Below are 22,803 nucleotides of genomic sequence, written 5' to 3'. Positions count from 1 at the left end.
ATAGTCATCTGTAGTTAGACAAACTCAGTAATCCAACCATTCTGATTTAGGGTTCTGTCTATATTGTATACTAGGATTAGAAGTAGAATGTGTTAAGTAAGGAGGTAGTATTCCTACACAAAGGCCTTATTAATGTATGAACTAGTACATTTACTGTCTACTAAAACTATTATTTAGATCTAGGGGGATTCTGAGAAGGGAGCTAAGAGGACAGGGACCTAGAGCTAGTGTTTAGAACATTCTCTAATAAATTGCTACTTGTTCTAAAGAGAATATACAGTTTGTACAACCTTGTTGTCTGAGAGAGTAAGTATATACACTAACATTTCCTTATTAACCTCTCTCTTTTAACAAGGACAGACTCATGTTCTCAACTGTAAACTCAGCTAAGACTATCCTTACTTAATATAAACAAACTACTGAGTAGTAAACAGGGCTAGATAGTATTCTAAACATTCTGAGTTCTTAGAATGTAGAAGTAGTAGGTTAGATTGTACAGATTTAGACTTGGATAAAGTACAAAGAGAAGAATCAAAAGAATCAGAAGAAATAAGAGAACTATCTACTTTTGTTTTTAACTTTTTCCTTTTTAATAAATAATTTTGTTGATTTACTTTTTCTACTTTTTCTACTTTTTCTGCTTTTCTTACTTTATTTACTTCTAATCCTACAGTGTCTATTGAATCAAAAGTGGCTGTTAAAAATTCTGAGTTATAACCCTTTAGTACTATATTTACTGTTAGGCCTCTACAAAATCCTAAGGTATATAGTTAGAGTCTAGGAGTTCTGAGGTGACTTCTAAATTTGTAAAAAAGGCTTCTTACTACAAATCCTACTTGTTACTCATTATTACTCTAATGACCTAACAAATATACTATTACTTCTGTAGACAGTCCTTAATTTAGTGTCCTAACTTTCTGTAGACAAAGTATACTCCTTACTTTTAAGCTTCTCTAATGTTTATTAGAACAGATTGATTGTAAATTATAAGCAGATTGATCTAAGGACTCAGAACTGTTAGAGTTAGATGTATGTGTAAGCATTCTGTACAGACTTGACACATCTGAGCTGTAGCTTAGTTGAAGGAAATAGTGTGTGTCTTCTAATCAGTATAAGTGATTAGTTCTAGTATTATTTTAAGAATCTTATTAACTAGTTCTAGGTAGAGAGCTTTTTCAAGCATTCTAATAAGGACATTATTAAACCTAAGTACAAATCCTACCTTCTAGGCTAGAATATTAAACTCCTGAAAGAAGGTATTAGTAGAATGTTTACTCTGTCACAGAGACACAAGCTTGTTCTACACATTATACTTCTTATTCAGATTAATAAAGGAAGTACAAAGCTGTCCTATAAATTCTGAATATGACTCATTATTCTGAAGTTGGATCAGACTTCCAATCTAATGTTCTTCAATCCAGTTCTGGGCCCAGGTGGCTACATTACCTTCCTTTATAAAGGAGAGGACAAATAAGGCACAATCAAGGTCTGAGGATAGATTAGTTAAAGTAGTAACTATGTATAGTTTGACTTAGTACTAGAAGTCCTTAAAGTACTGTCTATTAAAGTCTAAAGGGTAAGCTATATACACTTTCTTTCTGAAACAGGTTACAACTTCTGAAACAATTAGAACAGGTTCTGAGAGAGCTAAGAGTATGTAGTTAGTAAAGACCTCTTAGATAAAGGTCTACACATATTAAGCTAAGTCTACTCATAACTGCTAATCTAGTAGAACAGTAAGGGTAGCAGTTAGTGTAGGAGGGTTCATGTTTACACTATAAAGGAATCAACACTAAACTAAAAGGGGTAATGAATAGAAGAAGAGTAGTAAAAGTTTAAAAGGGTTTAGAAAGTTTAAAATTTAAAAATGTAAAAGGGTTAAGACAAAGAAAAGAGATTGACACAATAGTAAGTACTAATGTCTAAAACATAAGAGAGTTGTAGGGTAGTAATAGGTAGTCTTAATCTAATGTTAGTAACAGTATAGAGGGGACCTGAAGGCTCAGTAAGGGAACCCAGGCTACAACTATTCTACACAACAGAAATACAGAACACAAGTACTAGAACATAGTCAGAACTTGTAGAACAGACAGAGAATAAGAATGAGACAAGAGTAGAGTATATAGAGTAAGCTTAAGAGTACAGGACTACCTAGAGTAGATAAGATTAAGACTACAGGACTAGTCTGATCTTATACACTTATATATACTAAACTATACAAGAGTACTCAGAGAATATAAGCTACTAAGAATAATGAGCCACAAAGAATAAAAGAAAGGAAGATTAAAGATAAAGGTACAAAGAATGAAGGGATGAACAAAGGGTAAGAGACTATAGAATGAACAAAGAATGAAAGGGTGGTCAAAGGAATAGAATGATAAAGTAAGGAGGGGTAGTAGTAAGAGTCAGTATACATATAGTCTATAGACAGCACTCCTAAGGGACAGAAGTCCTGAGTTCTAGTACAGAAGAGTGTAGAACCTTCAGAACTGAAGGTACAAGAGTAGAGAACTGTAACAGTTTGCTTGATTCTACATATTGTAACTGGATGTTAGTCTACAGATGTAATAAATTGTTGTACAGTGTAGTACACTCAAGTTCATTAAAAATAGTCTAATACTATACTTACCTTTAGTAAAGCAGTTTGCTGAGAGGTAATAGTAAATACACCTAATTATAATGTAATACAAATATATCCAATTTGTCACCTAATAATGCTAGCAGGTTGACATCAACATGTCTCTAAACTACAGTTATAATGTTGTCAGCTAAAGTCTGATATCTTGCTCTGAACTTGTTACATAGCTTATTAGTAGCATTTTTGTTCATACATGTTACTTATCCAGCCAACAGTCTGTTGAACCAGGAGAATACTTGTAAAGCCAAACACAAATGAGTTGTTGCCTTAGAGATTCATCATATACAGAACATTGTTTGTGAGAATTACTAATGTTTAAGTCTTTTTTTCTTCAGAGTGACCTGGGTCCTTTATTGTATAATCTTTGTTAATTTTGTAGAGTAAGGTTAATAAGACAGTAACTAGTATTATGATCCCCATCTTAGAGCTGGAGTTGAAACCAGAAGTCAAGGAACACTCAATAGGATCAGCATAAATGATCAGAATTGTGAGATAGAGTACATGATTTGATAGGAGCTGTGAAATGAATTTCAAAACTTGCAAGGAGTAACAAGTCAGACTTTAGAGTCAAAATAAATAATAACAATAAAGGAAACCATGCTCGGCTCAATATATGTGTCACTTTCTTTTATATCTGCAGGTAAGCAAGGCGATATCTTGACTCTGTTACTATATCACTAATGAAAACTACAGAAAGTTGTCAGCTTTCCATTCTTTACTCTCAAAATTTCAAATTCATCGGTGGGTGGCTCGATCATTGCAGCATATCAGATCAAATACCTAATCCAGAAGTCAAACCGAGAAAGGACAGGATCTTGTAATTTCTCTTTTCTACAGACCAAAGTCAAATAAATAATAAATAAATGTATCAAGTCATTCGACGAGCTCACAGTCGGTGCTTAAGCCATAAGCTTATCAAGCTTCATGCACGTGTGTACTTCATAAGAGACTTTCTATTCGACATGATTGAGTTCGATGCTGTCTGGGAAGGACAGTCTATAAATTTCGTGGAGTAAAAGAGGGTGGTTCTTACCTCGGTCCAAAAGGTATTGCTATCTTTGTCTATCAGCAGGTTAGCAAGGCGTTGGCATGCACTCCATTGTTAGACGACTGACAAAAACCATAGGAAGTTGTCACTTTACCTTTCTACAAACTCGTAGTTTTATCGGAGCAAACCTCGATTACAGGCACCGCAGCACATCAGATCACTCTCCTAAACCAGCGGTGGACCGAGTGCAACACCAAATTGTCCTACTGCTTCCGCTGCAATACACGCCGGGACCTCAACCCACCGTTGCCTCGTCCCGCGATTCCCTCCGATTTCCAAGTGCGAACACTAGATCAATGAGGGTTATGAGTATGGATGATAATTGGTATTGCGTGAGAGAGGATCGGACATACCGCGCACCCACATTCCGCGGGCTACAAAGTCGTCAGAACCACTTTTCTTGTATGTATACAAAAGAGTGGGCGTATGCGGGCTAGTGCGTGAAGGCAAACAGATGAGAAGCAAAGTCAAGAGTACAAATGAGGCCAAAGCCAGTGGAGATCTACTGACGAGATGGGATGATTAGCTCAACCAGAAACGGAAAGAACGCGAATCAGGCACGTCATTCAATAGTGCATTACGTAACACAAATATGCTCGCCCGTTCGCAAGCGACAAATGTCCGCCCGCGCATCTTCAACTTCGACCTCGACGTGCTCCCCGTCGACGACGACAGCGTTGACCGCGTTGGCGAGATCTCTATCTTCAACATCAGGAACGACACCGACGGCAGAAGAGGCAAGGCAGTTATTGCAGCCGGCCCGACGACAGTAGATGGCCAACCGTCGATGATCAGCCCTGCATTTAATCGCTAGCTCAATTTACGTTGCTACACCCTGGCCTCTCCGTTCCATTCCTCTCTCTCCTCGTCGCTTCCCTCTCATCTTTTTCAACTCGCATTCACACTGACGTGAAGCTCGAGGCTGTTCCCTGTTCGACGCTCATCTTGCTCGCTGGATTCATTCATAAGTTCAAGCCCGTTTGTCAGGACCCTCTGTGTCCTTACGTTCTCCGCTCTAGTCGTCCTGCGCGCATTACGCCCTTTTTTCGTACTGTGTATTTGTCAAGAAAATGTTTCGTCGCAAGAAGTCGACTGCGGACGTTGCGCAACGCGGGACGGCCGCTATTAGCATCTCAGGACCGATGCCAATTGCAGCGCAGGCGCCGCATCCTCCTACCTCTTCGCATGCAGCACCTCTATACGAACGCTTTGCAACAGCGGCGAACGGAAATACCGGCTCGGGAGCACCTGGGCAAGCAAGAAGAACCGCGTCAAACGTCCGAACTCGACCTGTGGTGGCAGATGGCATTGACAGCCCCGCGAGGAGGCAGGAAATACGGCAAGAGCAGCAAAGATTAGGAAGGTCAGCAGGTGGATTGTCAAAAACGGATCGTTATGTAGGATTGGCCGTCAGTACGCCATCCTGCGAAGAAGTATCGCGTGTCACGCAGCATCAGCAGCATCAGCAGCATCAGCAGCTGTCGCCGCCCACGTCGCCGATTTTTCCTCCTGAAACCAAGACGGTACCAAATGCGAACCGAAAACCAATGCCGAACGTTCATACGCACGCGCTAGATGATCCCCCACCTCCTACCCGTCTGTTAAGCAAGAGCAATCGTGCATTACCGAAACCAGATTCGGAGATCAGACTTCACGGTCGCGCTTTGCCTCAGCAAGAAGCCACGAACGTTCGCGGAGGAATGAAAACGGAATGGGAAGAACCGAAATTATCAAGATTCCTAACCACTCCTTCGCCACCTCATGCGACCTTAACACTTCCGGCCTCTGAAACCCCGGCTTGCTCTATTGCTGAAACAAATGTAACTCGCACTGTACTTCGTCCCACAAAGGCAGTCCCTCCGCCCTCCTCATTCGCTCCTCCTTCGCCACTGTCACCTAATGTCGATGAATCGGGTGCACTTTCCGGGTCAACCACGACCAAGACTTCTCCGTCACTCGGCAATTCTCTCGAGACACGTGGTGTACAGCGAAGACCGAAATATTCACCTCTTGCGGCATTCGGACCCTCGGTTTCAACATCGACTTCCTCAGGTTCTTCATCTTCCATGCCACCTTCGCAAGATCCGACCCCTCCACCTCCACCACCCAAACCGAGAACGTCGGTAACATCACCTGTCGTTCCTACATTCACCATCGACTCAAGCGAATCTCATGACGTTCGTAGTTCACATTGTTAATTTTGAAATATATGCTCATTTCCAGACTAACTCCGTTGCTTGTATTTCATTAGACAAATGCGGAACCGAAACCCGATCCGGCGACGGACCGCCCATCGCTGGAGTCGTTCTCTTACTCAGATCGGCATGCTTCTGTCCAGGTTCGTGGGATCCCTTGTTCCTTTGTTTCCAAGTACTAAACACGAACATAACGTCATCATTAAACTATGGGTAAACCGATACAACAGCCACTCAAGACCGCTTCTGTCGAGCTACGTGTGGGTCTCGGTGTAGATGAGCTGCATAGCTTCCATTCCCCGTTGTTCGGCAAGAGTTTCGGTGTGCGGTCAAGTGAACAGCATGAGCACGGTGACGACATCAATCCAATCATCCGCGCTACTGGATACTCGCGGTCGATCGGCGAACCGAGTAGCATTAATGGGAGTTCGAAAGATGGGTCCGCTGTAATGCCCTTGAGCGGCCGATCTACTTACCGTAATATTGATGCCGATTCGAGCAGGGAAGACAAGACGGAGAGGCAGTATATAAAGACGAGAGGAAGGAAAGGAAGCGGCCGCATGGCAACTCAAGCTGTCCAACCGTCTCCCGCGAAGAGGGAGATGGAAATGCCTCCGACGCCGCCTTCGCCATCTGCACCTACATCTGCCATGCTTCATGATCCGGAAGTGAAGAAAGCAGAAAATGGACACGCGAGGAAGAGGTCGGCAAGTGTCTCAAGCACCGGAAGCATACGAAGAAAAGTAAACGTCTTTGCCAAACACTCCGATGAGGTATCCAACATTCCGAATATTCCTCTTGATCAGTTGCAGACACCGCGCGCTATGATGCCGAATCAAATCCCGACGCCGCCTACATCTGTTGATGGACATGGTAACGAACAATCTCAGCGGTTGACCATTGCGAGCGTTCTCGACCGAGATCAGGGTCTTGACTTGCCTTCACCCTCTCCTCTTGAAAGCAAACGCACCCGGAAAACGAGTTCCTCACGTCGTACCGGACCCGAACCACCGTCTACTTCACCATTGTCCGACACGACTACGACCGGGCGCGTGAGGCAAAGAGAATTGCATGCTGACATCATAGCAACAAGCGAAATGAACGGACGAATACCGCTCGCGCCTTCCATCGCTGCATCCTCCTCGTCTTCTAGTGCAGATGCTTCACTACACAGTAATGAAACGCGCAATAGGCCCACGCCAAGGTTACATACCCAGAACCTTCCCGCACCAGACTCTTACCCTCGTCATTTTAACGTGCACGACCAACAGCAACCACTCTCCCCACCTCAGTCTCCGCCACAACCTACCACTGCCGTGTTTTCGCCTTCACAATCCCGTTCTCGAGCGCGTAGCAAATCGCGATCACGTTCAAATAGACCTGATACGGCCTCGAGTGTACATAGTTCAAACTACGTACCTCCGTCTTCCGCGTCCTCTTCTGACGGTTTTGGGCGTTCATCCCCCTCTGCATTGTCTATTCTTAACCCATTTTCTTCAAGCTCAACCTCCGGTAGTAGCCATACACCTCGGAAGTTGACAAAGACGCCACCACACTCGGCCCGTTCGTTGACAGAAGGATCAACCTCGAGCATAGCCGAACAGTACCGACGGCAGATCACCGAATCGCCCGAACAAGCGGACATGCTTGTCGATGCCGATCCCTTCGCGAAGGGTGAGATCGTTCGCGCACTCACGGGTGAGAGTGGTCATTCTATTCCGGGAGGATCGATGACCCCGCCTATCCCACCATTCGCACACGCGAATGGTTCCGGAAGCTCTGGTCCATCGAGTCCTGCAAGTCCAAATGATTACTTCTCGGCTCGGGCTAACAGGAGAGGGGAACGCTTGGATGCACGGCCGCGTGATGCAGCTCAGGCTGTTGCGAATAGACCAGAGGACGAAAAGACACCACAACCTCTTGCAAATGAATCTACGCTCAATGAAAATGGGCAGCAGGAAGTTGAACCCGAGCAAGAACCGGAACCGGAACCAGAGCCTGCAGAGCCGACGTTCTACCCTCTCGAGAAGCACCTCATGAATGCCGAACTCCTCAGTGCTCTGCTTCCACATCTCGCGTTCCGAGACTGGTGTACGGTAACAGCGGTGAACGATGCAATGCGACGGACTGTTGAACATAAGCGTGAGCTGCGTGAAATCGTTTTGGAGCACTTCTTGCGTACTGTGGGCTATGCGAGGTGGAAGTGGTCGACGAAGGAGCATATAATGTTGACCTTCCGCGTAAGTACCTCGTAATTTTCTGTGTAAGTGAATATTGTCAATCTAACGTGCTTATTCTGTATAGGATCTGAATTCCTACATGCGCGGTGTCTCAATTCCAACATATCAATATGCCATTCAGTCAAAAACGTACCTTGACGCGAAACAGCAAGTGCAAAACAACCCAAGTGACGAATACCTCAAGTTCAACCTTAAGACTGCTTCTGCACAGAAAAGCTTACTTGCATCGTCATGTCGAGCGTTTACGCGTATCGTACTGCGTCTTCGCGCTCAAGCAGAGGCTATGGAACGAGATGCTGAAGGAGACGCAGCTGTTTATCAATTCACGCCACCTCAATCAACGACGTCGATAAACACAAGATCTCACACAAGTCATGCTCAAATGCCAGGACGTCGTTCAGTATCTCGTGTTCGGGCAGGTACGCCAAGTCGTCCCGCATCGCCTACTGCGTCATCAATGTCACATTCGCATCATGGGCACATGAGGAATGGCAGTACCACCAATGGCAACGGCAACGGTTACGCCAAAGTGAATAGATACGAACGTGCTGCGCTTGCAGGCTTAGGTCCTCGTTTCCGCTCTCCGTTGTTCCGGTTAGGCCATGCTCCGTGTTTGCGTGTATGCGTTCCCAGCCCGGAAGGTGAATGGCTATCCGATGAGAGCGTACTGGAATGCGAGAAAGAGTTGAAACGGGCGGGTGTTGTACCACTGTTGCGAGTTGGCGATGTCGTGTGGGATACAGCAGTTGGGGATGAAGGCAACCTCGGTAGGTTGGTTTGGGATGGGAACTATCTCATTGTAAGATGTCTCTCACCTTCACAACGAAGTCACGTGCTAAACTAGTTTCTTTTTGCATTCAGGACTTGGACTACACGTACTCGAAAGTGGGTGAAGTGCCGCAATACCTTCACACGCTGTCTTTCCCTCCTTCGTATTTCCATCGCGTTATCCGGACACCTGGCAATCCAATCTGTCATATTGATATATCGCCGTGGGGTGAAGAGATCGCCGCCAACTTGCAACTCTTACAGGATCGTATCCAAACCGAGACGTGTGTTACTCTTTTTCTCGCTTTCTAATCTTGTCCCTTGAAGCTAATTGTGACATCACACGATAACATAGTCCCCAGGGTGGACGGCACACCGTCGTACGCTGGATCCACCGCTCCAAGTTCCGCATCCGGCCCAACCCATACACGAACGTGTCGATTCCGATCCCAGGAACCAGTCTCTCAGTCGATCCGGGGTGGTACGGGACGATCATAATCGAGATTGAGGGCACGAATGAGGGACTTGCGGATCTACAGCAGAGATGCCGATCGGGTTTCCCTCCGCGTGCGGTTGGTGCGGTTGAGAATGGAGATGCGTTGAAATCGAAGCAGGCGAGTAAAGTCTTTAGGATTCTAAGGGAGCGGAGGTACGTTTTTAATTTCATGTCGCTGTTGCATATCTCTTGTGTTCTAATGTGTTTCTCAATAGCCGACCGGGAGAAATATGGCTCCGTGCCGTTCGTGAAAAAGAGCGTCTGCTCTAGATTCTTCTCTACTCGCTGTCCGTATTTTGGAACTTTCTCGTTTTTCACGTCGTCTAGGATTCAACTCTTATTTCATACTTTACCCATCTTCTACCTGACACTGTCATATCTGCCGTCGACGTCTTAACTCCTTCACTTACCTTTACCCGTTCACTATTTGGCTGCGATACCGTCGAATCGTTTAAACTCCTGCTTTCGTTTCGGAAGACTGCTTACTGCTTACTGCTTATTCATAACCGTCATTACTTACCCGTGAACTCTGATGTTGTCTCTGTTTGATGTTGTATGGTTCATGTTCGACGTGGATATTCGCTGCCTTTTCGTACGAATTGTCCGACGCTTTTTCTTCTTGGTCTTGTTATTCCCGGACTAATGATGTTGTAAAAGGATAGTCGATGCCTGTTATGCTGAATGCGAGTTAAATTGGTATTTGATGCGTGCATGTTTGTGGAGTAAGAACTTGTGCGCGAGATGGTTGGTCTTGACGAGCTTCGAGTGACTACTTTGTCAATTATTGACCTGGGAAAGTCGGTGTTTGTGGGTCTTTTCCAGGATGTATTCACCTTTCGTTACCCGGCCATTTTTCAAATTCAAGTAGCAGGGCATTGATTTAATGCATGGTACAGTTGTAGAAAGAGATATAAGCAAAGACCAGACAATCCGGTTGTTCTGAATCTATAAAGCTAGGGGTCACCTTCCTGGTCATTGAACATCTTCGGTGCCAAATTCCATGCATAATGAGGAAATACCTGTGTATAAGCATAGAATTGGCTGTCCGATTCAGTGCTCAAGTCGCCAGAACATGACGCCAAGCATATAGATATATGCACACGCAGGCATGCCATACAGGCCAAAGTAAGAAACCGAGTCTGGGAAGATGAGAGGGATAGGGCATATGGTGGACTAGTGGAGTGAACCTTTCAGATGTTAAGCAGCTGATACACACAGTTATGCATGAAAAATTGCATGAGTAATGTGATTGGAATGAGTACTCACGTCAGGCATAGCCAGACAAGGTTACCTAGAGTCCAGACTCTGTAGCTGCACCTGCCATTCCAGCTTTTGTTATGATTTGGTTGGACCACATACTATTCCAATACGAATTCGCGTCAGCAACAGAGATATCTCAGGACGTTGGCGTTGCCTCGAAAGTACTGTCAAAGGTGAGGTGCTAGCCGTGCAATAAATGATAGAGAATCATGTTAAGTAGCAAGAGTAACTCTGTGCAGCATGCATTTATGTGGCAGTTTTATGGCTGTCCCTATTGCAATCTTTGAAGAGCACGCAAGAGAGAGGAGAGGAGATGGTAGTCTGAGTCAAAGTTTCTTCCAGCCACGGTCTCTTCCTCTGTCTCAGGCACCGAATATGGCAGCAATGTTCATAGTTTCCCACGGGTACAACTGATATTTGAAGGATCATAAATGAAATAAACATTCATCGCGAAAAGGTCAGAGCACGCAGCCTTTCCAAAACATCCTCTACAAACATTACACTCTGGTTTTTTACCACTACATCTTTTGTCCCATAAGTTTTGCCTAAGCGTTCTTCGTATGTTGTCCCACCACTCCCAAACAACAGACAATCAACCACAACGTTCCTAAATGTCTCGCCCATTGAAACTGCCAGCTCAGATCTTGCAAACATGACAAGTGCATCTCGTCGAGCCCAGCTTTTGTCCTGATCTGTTGATAATCCGAGTTCCTGTATTCTTTTGTTGAAACGATCGCCCTGTAAGGCAAGTACCCCTTCATCTCCAACGAAACCTCCTGACTCTCCGGCTCCTGTATCCCACTTGAATAAAGACTTCCAGATCCCAACTTCTAAGAGACAGACTCCGAGACTGTAGATGTCATCGCGCATTTCGTATTTCTGTCGAGTTGTGGATGTTACGTGTCGTGGGTGTTGATACAATGATTCGAATAGCATTGCCCCTCTGTATGAGCGCAATTGGGATGGCCCATCCTCTGTACGTGCCTGGTCAAATGCTACAAGGTACGGTGTGCCCAGCCTGTATGGAAATTTCTCGTATTCAGCACCACCTATGGATTCCGTGACAATAATCGAATCGGGACGAATGTTTTTATGGATGAGGTCGAGCGAGTGGACAATTAATACTGACGTTGCTAATTGTATAGAGAAGTCAAGGCGTGTGTTCAGAGGATGCATTGGCTTGCAGTCGAGGAGAAGATTCCTTAACGTTTTCGGCGCACCAGCTTCAGGAGGAAGTCGGAAGACGAGGTATTGTGTCGTCTGTTCCAATAGGTCAATATATCCACAACATGGTAGGATTCCAACGCTTGCAGACTGCTTATGCCCTCCACTGCCCTCCTTTTCAGAGAAAAGCTTGTAGATTTTGTCTGTATCGTTGCGTGCTTCGTCATACAGATCGATGCGAAGGCCCAGGTCACGAGGATCGAGGATACACCCTGCGTACGGCCCATCTTCGAGACGTTGGATAGGGCAATTGTGAATGGCATCTATGCCAGAAGCATATTGAATCTGGCTTGGGTCAATAATATTTGGTGCAATATTTGACTGTACCCTATTTCGCGCCCGAACAACAAATCTCATATCCATAGCACGACTATTGGACCAATTTTCTGGCAGTCGTTTCTGCTCGTCGAAGCGAACCAAGTGTTGTAGTGGTAGTATCATTAAAATACTGCTGAGGCTGCTTATCCATCGTTCCATCCGATCCGAGGCCTCGTCAATTTCTATACGCCCGAGAACAAGATAATTTATGTCAACAGCGAGCTTTGCAATCGGGCGTTTGTTCTTCTTTTCGCCCTTCTGACTGTTCCGGAACCTCTCATTTATAGAGTATAGCAGATCCATCATCCGTTGCCTTCGAGGTACCGACTTTTTCTCCAATTCTTCTTTCGAGCCCGAGCCAGTCTGAATTCCGAGTTTCACGCTCCATTCCTCGACGACCCTCGCTGCCGCACAATGTGCTTCGACTGCATGTGTAAATGCGTCGGACATCAACCGATAGGACTTGTTGTCTATGTCTCCGAGCTTATCTGTGTCAACGAGGCAAGCATAATACTCCAGCACCTCTGAGATGAATACTGCACGCTTGACAGATTCCTTGTGGTCCCGATCCAAATTGTGGTAGCTCTGTAAGACACGTGCTGCGTCAACAAATCCTTTGACAGTAGAAGGGATACCGAGAATTAGACCAGCAACATCAGTCATAGTCCTCAGACGTCTGTATACTGGGGTGAGGAGATGCAAAGAGATGAACAGACAGACAGATTTTCCACACCAACAAGGTACATGAGCTGCGTGAGAGATTTGAGCTGTCAATTATTTTGATCGGCGTTGATTTACTGTCGCCCATGTGTACATACAAGGATCCACCTGGTCTTACAGTTACACGGATGTTATTAACACGAAAAATGTCAATTATCATTTTTTTTCTTAGTGATTATACTACAAATATAGTGAACTAGCAAAGCTGAGCAGCAGTGACTATCTGAAACCTGTAGTAATGGATAAATGAATGTGCTATTTTAAGCAGTTAAATGTGTCTCACCTAATGTATTCCGGATCGCTAGGAAGCCTTCACGCGAAATCCATCCAACATCTTTGATGAAGTGTTTCAATCTTCCATCCGTTGCAGGCTTCAGTCTCCAAGTAAGGGTGTACTTCCGTTGACGAGAGATAATGTTTTCGAATAATTCCATGGCTTCATCTATGGTTGGACGCGATTTCGGGTCCTTACGAGTCATAGCATCCACCAAAGGCGTGAGGAAACCGAGGTTTGTGTATTTCTAAAAAAAAGAAGAAAAAAAAGAGAAACCGAGCAGTCAGTATGACAGTGCATATTCCTTGATGATACAAGTTACCTTCAAAAACTGTTTGCAATACAAATTTCCCAAAATGAAAACATCGACTGCAAACGGGTCATAAGGAACGGTTCTTGACAACTCTGGAACATCCCGGTCTTGTCCATTTACACCAGTGACGAGGCGTGTATTGTCTTGAGGATTAAAATCTGATGAGATTCCAAAGTCCGTGAAGTAGTATTTAACATGAGACACGTCTCGGCGGCGCTGAGGATTGGCAGGCCCTAATCCATCCAACGTGTACATTGCAAACGTGGGATGGAATCCGTTTGGATAAATATTTGTACCATCCATCATAATATTAAGGTACGAGCAGTCCCTTGAGAGTGCATCTCAGACCAGCACCGAGCAGTCAGGAAAAGGACGCACCTGTGAGCAACGTTTTGGCTATGAAGATATGAAATACCCTATATAAAGGATCAGCTAATCACTGTTAAAAATACCGACAGCTCACCTCAAGAGTCTGGCGCATGAAATCCAACACTTCATCAACTGAGAAGAATGGTGGCCTGTCGAAACGTATCAGCAAAGGCATGACAAGATATCCGTCTCTGCCATCGAGAAAGAAATCAAGGATTGGGACGCAGTGATTTTGTGGATCCCTAAGCTTCTCTTCAGAACCGAGCATCCTTGATAGCCTCTGCTCAAAACCGTCTCCGCGCACGATCTTTAGGAAAACACGTCGACCATCGCTTTGCCGAATTGCATCGATCACATTACTACGCTACAAAGTCAATCAGCATGTTATTAGATCAATTAGGTGAATGAAATGTACTGCATGCTGGTACGAGTCTTCTGAGAAGACTGCATGTTTACGATTTCCTGGTTTCTTCCATGACGGAGTCCATTCACGACGAAACCTTGGTCGAAGAATGTATCCATGACTTTCCAGCATATCTTGCCTGTCTCTCCATTTAATTTCAGGTTCTATCAGCACGCTGCGCGGGTCAGCAACGTTTGAAGGCAGAGACTTATGATGTCCATTAGAATTTGCAGTAGCACTTGACTCAGTAGGATGGGAGGTCATGAAGAGAAACAACGATAGGATGTGGTCACACACGCATCAAGGACACGCGTCACACGTAACATGCACGTAAATAGTAGTTGTTGTCATTCCCCATCGCAACAGTCGAGTGCCGCGCTTGCGTTATAGAATATTAATGGCAGAAACAATAAGCTATACCATCTGCAGCATTATAAAGCACACACATATAAAATGCGCACAACAGGCTTGCTACAGTTCCCATTTGTCTTCTCTTCCTTCATCGATAAACTAACTCTCAACAATGTTCAAAAGAACGCTTAACAAAAAGGTAACCTGAAACGCAAATACCTTCAAATATACCGACTGTATTAACTTCTCTTATTCCAGGTGGAAGAGGCTACTTCAAAACTGAGCGAGCTTGACAGTACTCTTGAAGATGAGAAAGGTCTGACACTTGATGAAAATCCCACTACGGAAGATCCCATCACAGTTTACATTCGTCACGAACGAAATTTGTGAGTCATTTACTTGTCCAGCTTTGTACAAGAAATCTTACGCTTATGAAAGGATTGGCGATGATTTGAAAACTGTTACAGAGGAGACAAGGAAGGCTGGATATTTCAAGCGGCAGAACAAGGATGAAGTCATCTTGCAAACGCTTCATCAATTGATTGATCGCATTGACTTGTTGAGGCAAACTGTCACTGTTGAGTCCGGATTTCGCTCATAAAATATAACTTCTAACTAGATGCAACAACACAGCAAACAACGCTTTCTAGACAAGACCTTGGTATAGTTGCAGAATTAGCATTCAAAGAAGATCCAAGGAAGAGCGAGTGTCTTTCAGAATTGCTCTGTAGAAGCCCAGTGTGGGTAACTGTTAATAGTGAGTGTATGGCACAACTGAATAATACATGTATGCTCACATGTGAAGATTGGGAATCCTTGAGGACTAAGTTCACTGTCTGTGAAAAGCTGAGTTTGGACGAGTCTCAGCTGATTCATTGGTGGCATGGAAATGGCAGCATCGAAGAAGGTCTGAATGTGTTATTTCTGTCTGAATCGAGCCCTGACAGCAGCTGCATAGTTTCTTCAGTTCTGGATAACATGTCCAACTTGGCCCGGAAAATCGTATTACTGAGAGAGAAGGGCGAAAGTCTGGATGTATGTACAAACGTAACTGTCTGCATTCAATGCTTACCATCTTTTCCAGTCACATACAACGCCAGATCTAGGTTCCTTTCAGATGCTAATTGAGAACTTGACGACTATAACAACAGACCTTGTTCAACTTCTTATCAAATTTCCCGATCATGAGCATGAGCTAGTTGACATCTTCATTCTTCTTGTTTTGTATGCCACTTAGTTTTCTACTCTGCCATAATGCTGAATCATTTGCAGCACCACATTTACGATGACTTCCATTGTCTCAAAGGATCCTGAAGACATTGCAGCAAGTAACACTATTCTCAAGGAACTTGTGACAAAACTGGAGGATTTGTGTGCTGTGAGTAGGCAACACAGTTATTTCTATATAATGCTAAGTCTTTTCATTTAAATGAGACTATTGGAGGACGTCTAGGAGCACAACCATACATCGATGCTGCTAACAATGCCAACATGAACTCGTCAAGTGAGTAGGTATTCTGTACTGACATGGATTAGCAATTCTAATATTATGTCCTGTAGCAAAGCCAAACTTTTCAACACTTGCTTCATCTGTTGACGAGTTTGAGCTGGATAAAGCCAATGCACTCATTACAACTGGCCTAGTTCCGAACCGCAGCAGGCTACAGAAAATGATGTCAAAATTTACAGATAAATTACGAGTGACAACGTTTCAAACCTTGAGCAATGTGGAGCAGAAGCCATTTATTCCAACAAGGAGATTCAGTATACAAGGTAAAAATAATCCTGTAATAATCCTGTAAAGGTCTTTAAGATAACTTTATTTGCACAGATTTGGTCGACATGAAGCTCCAGAAAATTGACTTGAACTTTTCGAAATCCAAGTATCTTGGTACTGGCTCGTATGGTGAGATTTATTCCTATGAAACAAAAGATGGTTTGAAACAGGCAAGTGAACTCGGTAGTTTCAGTTCATTTTGACTGACGAAATTGCAGTATGCTGTCAAGAAACCTCTCTGCAAGTATTCGAGCTCTAATCAACGAACTTGGAACGTGAGTGAACCAGTATATTGTTTCTTCTTCAGTTCTCACTCAGTCTTTAGCGGCTTGTTCGTGAAGCAGAAAATTGGTCTAAACTCCAACATATCAATATTTGCCGTCTCCACGGCTACTGCGAAATACCTGGCTATGTGTTCCCAGGACTTGTCATGGATGAATGTATTGATAGTATTGATAAGTACCTGAAGAGAGACGATATTCCAGTTGTTAAAAAAGCAGATCGGTTCTTACTTGTGAGTAACTTAGCTTCTTGTGTCGACTCTATGGTTAAAAAAATTCTAACTCAACTAGTTGGCGGGCATAGCATCAGGCCTTAGTTACAGTGTGTCCAAAATTGAATATATTGTGTTTCTATCTCTAATGGCCTTAAAGTGCACGAACTTAATATTGCTCATGGAGACCTAAGAGCGGTGTGTACAATCTCACTTCTTGTAGAAATTTGTTGGCTCAAATGTTGTTTGCACAATCAAGGCAAATGTACTCATTCGACAACGACCGTCCGGCAAAGGTGTTTTTGCAGTGCTTGCCGACTTTGGAGTTACAGATATGACTGTTGAGATTGGAGAGAGAATTGCTCAAAATAGCACAGGTCAGAAGACAAACGAAGGATGGTTGGCCCCCGAGTACTTTGCAGGAAAAAGTGGTGTTGTTGCAATATCCAAGCCAGCCGATGTCTACGCTTTTGGCTGTGTCTTTCTGGAGGTACGATATTATTCTATTCTTGATAAGTAGTTCTGAGACACTTTTGGGGCAGGTTGGTTATGAGAAGGACCCGTATGCTTATTGCCGCGACAATAAACAACTTCGTGATTATTCAATCGCAAAGCTGAAGAAAGCGAAAATATTACCTGCTCAGGCAAGCGATGTCACGGAGGCACACTACTATTTTATTGAAAGTGCATGCTCCTTTGACCCAAACGACAGGCCGACGTCTAGGGAAATAATCCAAAAAATGAAGGAATATGCTGTACAGGCAGTGCAGTCCAGTAGATAGATAGAAATATTGTATCCTTACTATTTGTTTAATGCTACCTGCTCTGTTGTGACACTACAATTAACTCGAGCAAACTAGGACCCGGTTAAAATTACCAATGATGAGCTTACGTCATTGCCCCATTGTAAATACTTCGTCGTCTTTGTTTTCCTTTCGCTGTGTACCTTTATTTCTTCTTTCTCAACCTTGCCTACTGTCTCTTGATATTACATACTACTAGGGCGACAGATTAAATCCAATGGAACTGTGCATTTGCAATTGTGCCAAGGGGACAACGCAGTATATGTTTGGTCTCATTGTTCGTAGGACAGGCTACCTTCTGCTTCGTTTCTATGGGCCAGAAAGCTTCGGTGCTAGATGAGCACAATAGCCAGGCTTAATCAAATACAAACTTACCCGCATCCTCGTAGGGCCATTTAAGTGGTATAAAATAGGTATTTAGGACTCATCGTTTCAGCCAAAAGTCAATTGATTCGCCACCATCCAATGCTTCCTGATACGCTTCGCAACAGTGCCATCCAAAGTAAATCTGATTTCTTGCTCATTTTCTCAGACTTAACAAATGATTTCAATAGTCCTTGAAGACGCTGGTCTTCCTCAATTCAATGAAGCAGACTTCACCAAGTGTAATATACCGATTGCTCGTGGAGGAGGACGTTCTCGGCTGGTGTCTGGGACATTGCAGACAGTAGATGGACATTCATCTGTGAGTCTAGTGATTGACTTAGTGAAACTGTCTAATAGGAAGTGTAGCAGGTTGTTATTAAAGTGCTACGTGCTAGTTATGCATATACAAAGCGAGTGAAAAATGTAGACGAGTACATTACAAAGCTTCTTGCAGTATGTCTATTTAGATATATGCTTGGCTTTCCTTGTGAGTATACAACTAAAATTGTGTTGGTTGGACAGTACTTTGAGCGAGAAGTTGACATCTGGAAGCGTGCTAGTGGGCATTGCAACGTGGTTCGTCTTATGGGGTTTTTCCCTAGCTTTGAAGGAGAGATGTTCCCTGCGTTGGTTCTCCCCAAATATGAGCTTGGTAGTCTGCGTTCCATTGCATCAGCTGTTATTCAGATCTTTGGAAAACAAGACAAACTGATTTTAGTGAGCAACTAGATTATTTCATGGTTATTTGTATCTTATGTTCCCTCTAGCTTCGTGACGTTGCACAAGGCCTTGCATACTGTATGACTCGGTTCTGCACTTGTTGTTATTTTCTTTCGTATTCACATATCCTCTAGTGCACAGCAGCAACATTATCCATAGGGATATTAAAGGCGTAAGCAGCCCTGACTTCATGATTCTTTCAAGCTGCTCAGTGTGTGTTTCAGGCAAACATTCTGGTTACTCATGACGAACGGATCATTGCCTGTATAAATGATTTCGGGTCTGCAAAGCTTATGCATCCGATCCTTGATCGGATTGCCAACTCGACACAGACGAACTCATTGAGGTGGTCACCACCAGAATTCGTAAATAATGTTGAGGGATATAGCTATTCAAGGCCAACACCTGCCAGCGATATGTGGTCGTTTGGATGCTTGTTCCTTGAGGTATGTTTCTTAACTGGCTACTAATACTTCTCAAGCTGGACAGTATTGTTAGGTGTTTACAGGAGTCGATCCATGGAAAGGTTCCTTTGAGGTTGAAGAAGAGCTCGAGCAAAACAGGCATCCCCCAATCCCAAGTGACGTGGACATAGCATCTGAATACGTTGAGTTTATGCTCATGTGTTGGAAAACTCAACCCCAGGAGCGCATTTCCGCAGAAAGAGCTGTGGAGCTAATAGATGACTTCATCAAACGTCTGAGTTAATTGTGAACCAAAGTTGTGCTCAGAATGTATTCTATGGTTAACGTTCTACCACACCATAACTTTTGAAGCTATCATATACATAGTTTATTTATTTGTACCCCATCTTCAGACTGTATGACAGATGCACACAGATTTCTCTTGGTCCGATTTCTCAGTTGAGAAGTACAAAAGTAATCACAGGCATGGGTCAGCCAGAGTATAGAAATCAAGGTTGGTTGGAATGTTAAGACTTGTTCGAACCAAGCAGGGTGCGAGATCCCGGGCATTGTGGATCCCAAGTTCAAGTACGTAGTTGTATCGTATTTGATATTCGCGGAATCTTCAAGACCCTCGCTAGAGCCAGGATACTGGTCACAAGACGAAAGCGTGTTATTGTACAGGATACCTTATCGAAGCTGTGCACTCTTAATTTGTCGCAAAACAATTTGTATCCATAAATGTGAGGCTGATTTAACCTGGGCCTCATTCCAACGTGCTCGAAATAAAGACATGGGAAATATACAACGGTCCTAGCTCAGACAAGGCGGTGTTGTTTTTTCGCCCTAAGTATTTGAATTTTGGCCAAAGAGCAATTGCAATTCCTACCAAGTCACCTCGGCTAAGCAAAAATTTCTATCTACTTCCGTGCAGAAAGACGGGGAGACTCCAGATACATGGAAGCGGTATCAATTGGACAACGTGGACTCGTCACGGTAGCGACCCGAGAAATCAATTTGGCCTTACCAACTTCGTCAAACACAATAGTAAACGGTCAGGCCTTCACTCATGCGAAGCTCGTAGCGTGTCCTATCAATTCATATGCCCGCGGAAGACCTGACCCTTGAAGTTCATTCTTTTTCGCCCGATCAACTGCGAGTAGCCGTTTCTATGTGCCAAATATAGAAATATATGAACATGTGGACGCCTGTTGTACCTCATATTCGCCGATCAACATTTGGATCCGCATCTCGATCAACGGCCTTGTGGGGGATTCGGACAACCAAAGATTTCTACATCAAATTACTTGGACGTAAGAAAGAAGTAGATTGTGTACCCTAGACACCATGTGATGGCCATTATTGGACAGCATGGGTCCTTATCGGTCCACTCTTTGTTTTACTTGACACAGAGCAACGCTTGTGTAAACAGTAGGCATGACGAAGGCATTTTTCATTCAACCAATATTGGTTTGTCTTTCACAATTGTAAGGAAACTCTGCAGTGCTCGAGTGTTCTTAGTGTAGCTTGCGCTCCAAAATAGGATGAACAAAGGGAATATCCAAGAGACCATCCCAACACCCGGTTATTTCAAATGCCAAAAAAGCTCTGATCTGTCTTGCTTTCCAACAATATATTCGATATGAGACAACGCTTTGTAGTGCTTGGCCGTGAGTTAGGATCACGATGTGTCATTGAACCTACAAGTAGCTCAGCTTCAAAGAACTTAACATTCGTGTATTCCTGTAATTGGCGCATCATCTGACATACATAAAAAACATCAGGCTATAAAAACACTGACAATCGAGATGAAGGATGCTATAACGAGACTCGACAAATGGACATCTCACCTAACGCAACTTCTGACATCTCCTGTCTTGAAGTCGCGGGTGAAAACGACGGACTCGGGCGACAATCATAGGAATATGCAGAATCCGAAATTACGGTCATTACCATCGATGCTACAGAGGTAGAGTCTGCCTTCGACATCGACTCAAGTCATAACTCCGGGGTTTATTGGCCACAATATAGCGACTATGCTGGCTGCTTTGTCGACTTGCGTGATATCACGACACGGCACCACTTATCGGAATCGAGGAGGAACACCATTATCTATTGCACATCCATCGGCATTTTGCCAAGCATCGTCGGATAGCGATCACCACACTCGAACTACCGTCGGCTTCCTTCCAGGGCTTGGGTACGCTATTGCGAGCACTGGGAGGCTGCCTTTTTTTTCCTTTTTCAATCCGGAACGGGCATTCCCACAGCTTGACGATCGGGCCCCTGATTTAAAGCGAGTCATAAAAGAGCCAGAAGTTGTCAAATACCACTTCAAGGAACCCCCGCTTGTCAGTAAGACCGCTGTAGTAAGAAAAGAACGGGTAGCTGTGAAAACTCCGTCGCTCTGTTGATCGACGCCAGTGTGGAAATAAAAAACAACGGAGGAATCATTCACTAGTGGGCTCTGGAGTCGTTACGCATGAAAATAACACTGATCATGTCTTCGGAACGTAATTGAGGGGCTAAAAGCAGGTTATTCAGGCGACTATCTCAGTAATCCAAAGATAATAAAACATACGAAGTTTAAGCGGTTGTCAGTGGCGTTCCGGAAGAACCTCGCTCTCTTTGGCTCTGTCCTGGCACTTCACCTCTGTCCGAGCGGGTGTAAGTGTATCAGAGAGACAATGCGATTCATGAAGTGTCAACGTACCAAGGAGAGTACTTCGGGTTTCAAATCTTCAAAACGTCAGTCGCGGCAGTGCCTTGTTCCCAGCTATCATGGTTGTGCAATTTTGTGTCAGGAGCTGCTTCGTGTAAAAAAAATAGAGGATAGAAACGCACCTTGTCAAAATGGATCCAAACATAGCGCCTGTAATTGCATCGGCAAAAAGTGACTTTGATTTGAAGAGGCCAACTCGAGCTGATAGTTACTCGAATACCCGCAACGGAGGGGGCGCACTGGCAGTGATTGGACATAATGTTGTTGATAAGAGAGCAGGTGGCATTGTGGGATAGGAAAAGCGATGGGAAAGATGAAAACTATCGAGTTCAAGGGCCATTGCAGCAGCAGCTAGTTCCACTTCACGCAATGGAGTGAAAAAGATCATTTAGCACAATTAAGGGATGGAAGAGGGAAAGGTGTGTACTACCTGAGGCAATTCTGGAAATAGATCCCAGAGATCATTTGAGGGCTGGAGGAAGGCAAAGTTGCGAGCATCTATTGTGGACACCAGTGCCCATCCTGTCGCGGCGTACATTTCATTGTCACGCGTGAAACCCTAAGCAGTAAGCTTGCTTTCAGCAATGATGCACGACTGCTAATAGAAATACATTAGACGAACAGAAACGAACCTGGCCAACGATGTTGAAGGAAAGACGATGCAAATTCCAGTGAGCATCACGGAACATGCTGTCAATGTCATGTGACATTCGAAGCACCCGAATTGTCCGTGTTCTACGAACTTCTACTTCGACCAGGGGACAAATTGCAAATCTGACGAGGCTATACCGGCCGTATAAAGGGCTCCTTGTTGTTTCTGCGCGGAAGAGAAGCCGGGTCTAAACACATGGAAGCAGTAACGAGACTAACGACTGGACAACGTGGAAGCATAACGGTGATA

At 44.1% G+C, this 22,803-nt stretch overlaps 7 protein-coding genes across 7 annotated transcripts; 3 read left to right on the top strand and 4 right to left on the bottom strand.

Moving 5' to 3' along the window:
• Positions 1 to 4,574: 4,574 nt before the first annotated feature.
• Positions 4,575 to 5,788, bottom strand: FOMMEDRAFT_170357 (uncharacterized protein). The gene is made up of 2 exons (XM_007270030.1): positions 4,692 to 5,788; positions 4,575 to 4,638 (listed from the first exon to the last, which is right to left on the bottom strand). The coding sequence occupies exon 1, from the start codon at positions 5,752 to 5,754 to the stop codon at positions 5,446 to 5,448; it is 309 nt and encodes a 102-aa protein (XP_007270092.1). The 5' UTR covers positions 5,755 to 5,788; the 3' UTR covers positions 4,575 to 4,638; positions 4,692 to 5,445.
• Positions 5,789 to 8,602: 2,814 nt separating this feature from the next.
• Positions 8,603 to 9,655, top strand: FOMMEDRAFT_93032 (uncharacterized protein; the record flags this gene model as incomplete). The annotated part of the gene is made up of 4 exons (XM_007269862.1): positions 8,603 to 8,920; positions 8,983 to 9,173; positions 9,245 to 9,538; positions 9,601 to 9,655. 4 exons carry the CDS (start codon positions 8,603 to 8,605, stop codon positions 9,653 to 9,655), a joined length of 858 nt encoding a protein of 285 aa, XP_007269924.1.
• Positions 9,656 to 11,089: 1,434 nt separating this feature from the next.
• FOMMEDRAFT_160236 (uncharacterized protein) lies at positions 11,090 to 12,850 on the bottom strand (the record flags this gene model as incomplete). Its single annotated transcript, XM_007270029.1, has 1 exon — positions 11,090 to 12,850. One exon carries the CDS (start codon positions 12,848 to 12,850, stop codon positions 11,090 to 11,092), a length of 1,761 nt encoding a protein of 586 aa, XP_007270091.1.
• Positions 12,851 to 13,080: 230 nt separating this feature from the next.
• On the bottom strand, positions 13,081 to 14,512 carry FOMMEDRAFT_127977 (uncharacterized protein). Its single transcript, XM_007270028.1, has 6 exons — positions 14,279 to 14,512; positions 13,958 to 14,227; positions 13,873 to 13,910; positions 13,504 to 13,822; positions 13,191 to 13,428; positions 13,081 to 13,137 (listed from the first exon to the last, which is right to left on the bottom strand). The coding sequence occupies exons 1-6, from the start codon at positions 14,396 to 14,398 to the stop codon at positions 13,127 to 13,129; spliced, it is 996 nt and encodes a 331-aa protein (XP_007270090.1). The 5' UTR covers positions 14,399 to 14,512; the 3' UTR covers positions 13,081 to 13,126.
• A 277-nt stretch (positions 14,513 to 14,789) lies between these two features.
• On the top strand, positions 14,790 to 17,669 carry FOMMEDRAFT_148616 (uncharacterized protein; the record flags this gene model as incomplete). Its single annotated transcript, XM_007270027.1, has 18 exons — positions 14,790 to 14,816; positions 14,876 to 15,003; positions 15,056 to 15,199; positions 15,268 to 15,374; positions 15,423 to 15,524; positions 15,576 to 15,652; positions 15,702 to 15,723; positions 15,769 to 15,841; positions 15,890 to 15,995; positions 16,034 to 16,121; positions 16,178 to 16,390; positions 16,449 to 16,518; positions 16,613 to 16,669; positions 16,720 to 16,908; positions 16,967 to 16,997; positions 17,048 to 17,085; positions 17,147 to 17,377; positions 17,430 to 17,669. 14 exons carry the CDS (start codon positions 14,790 to 14,792, stop codon positions 16,859 to 16,861), a joined length of 1,356 nt encoding a protein of 451 aa, XP_007270089.1. The 3' UTR covers positions 16,862 to 16,908; positions 16,967 to 16,997; positions 17,048 to 17,085; positions 17,147 to 17,377; positions 17,430 to 17,669.
• A 486-nt stretch (positions 17,670 to 18,155) lies between these two features.
• Positions 18,156 to 19,484, top strand: FOMMEDRAFT_31060 (kinase-like protein; the record flags this gene model as incomplete). The annotated part of the gene is made up of 8 exons (XM_007269804.1): positions 18,156 to 18,192; positions 18,245 to 18,375; positions 18,423 to 18,509; positions 18,579 to 18,773; positions 18,824 to 18,854; positions 18,911 to 18,948; positions 19,001 to 19,222; positions 19,275 to 19,484. 8 exons carry the CDS (start codon positions 18,156 to 18,158, stop codon positions 19,482 to 19,484), a joined length of 951 nt encoding a protein of 316 aa, XP_007269866.1.
• Positions 19,485 to 21,913: 2,429 nt separating this feature from the next.
• On the bottom strand, positions 21,914 to 22,612 carry FOMMEDRAFT_160232 (uncharacterized protein; the record flags this gene model as incomplete). Its single annotated transcript, XM_007270026.1, has 5 exons — positions 21,914 to 21,956; positions 22,025 to 22,077; positions 22,143 to 22,253; positions 22,333 to 22,461; positions 22,535 to 22,612. The coding sequence occupies 5 exons, from the start codon at positions 22,610 to 22,612 to the stop codon at positions 21,914 to 21,916; spliced, it is 414 nt and encodes a 137-aa protein (XP_007270088.1).
• Between the last annotated feature and the right edge of the window lie 191 nt (positions 22,613 to 22,803).

Source organism: Fomitiporia mediterranea, assembly GCF_000271605.1.
Source record: "Fomitiporia mediterranea MF3/22 unplaced genomic scaffold FOMMEscaffold_11, whole genome shotgun sequence".
Taxonomy (NCBI): domain Eukaryota; kingdom Fungi; phylum Basidiomycota; class Agaricomycetes; order Hymenochaetales; family Hymenochaetaceae; genus Fomitiporia; species Fomitiporia mediterranea.
This window is presented reverse-complemented; position numbering and strand designations above follow the sequence as displayed.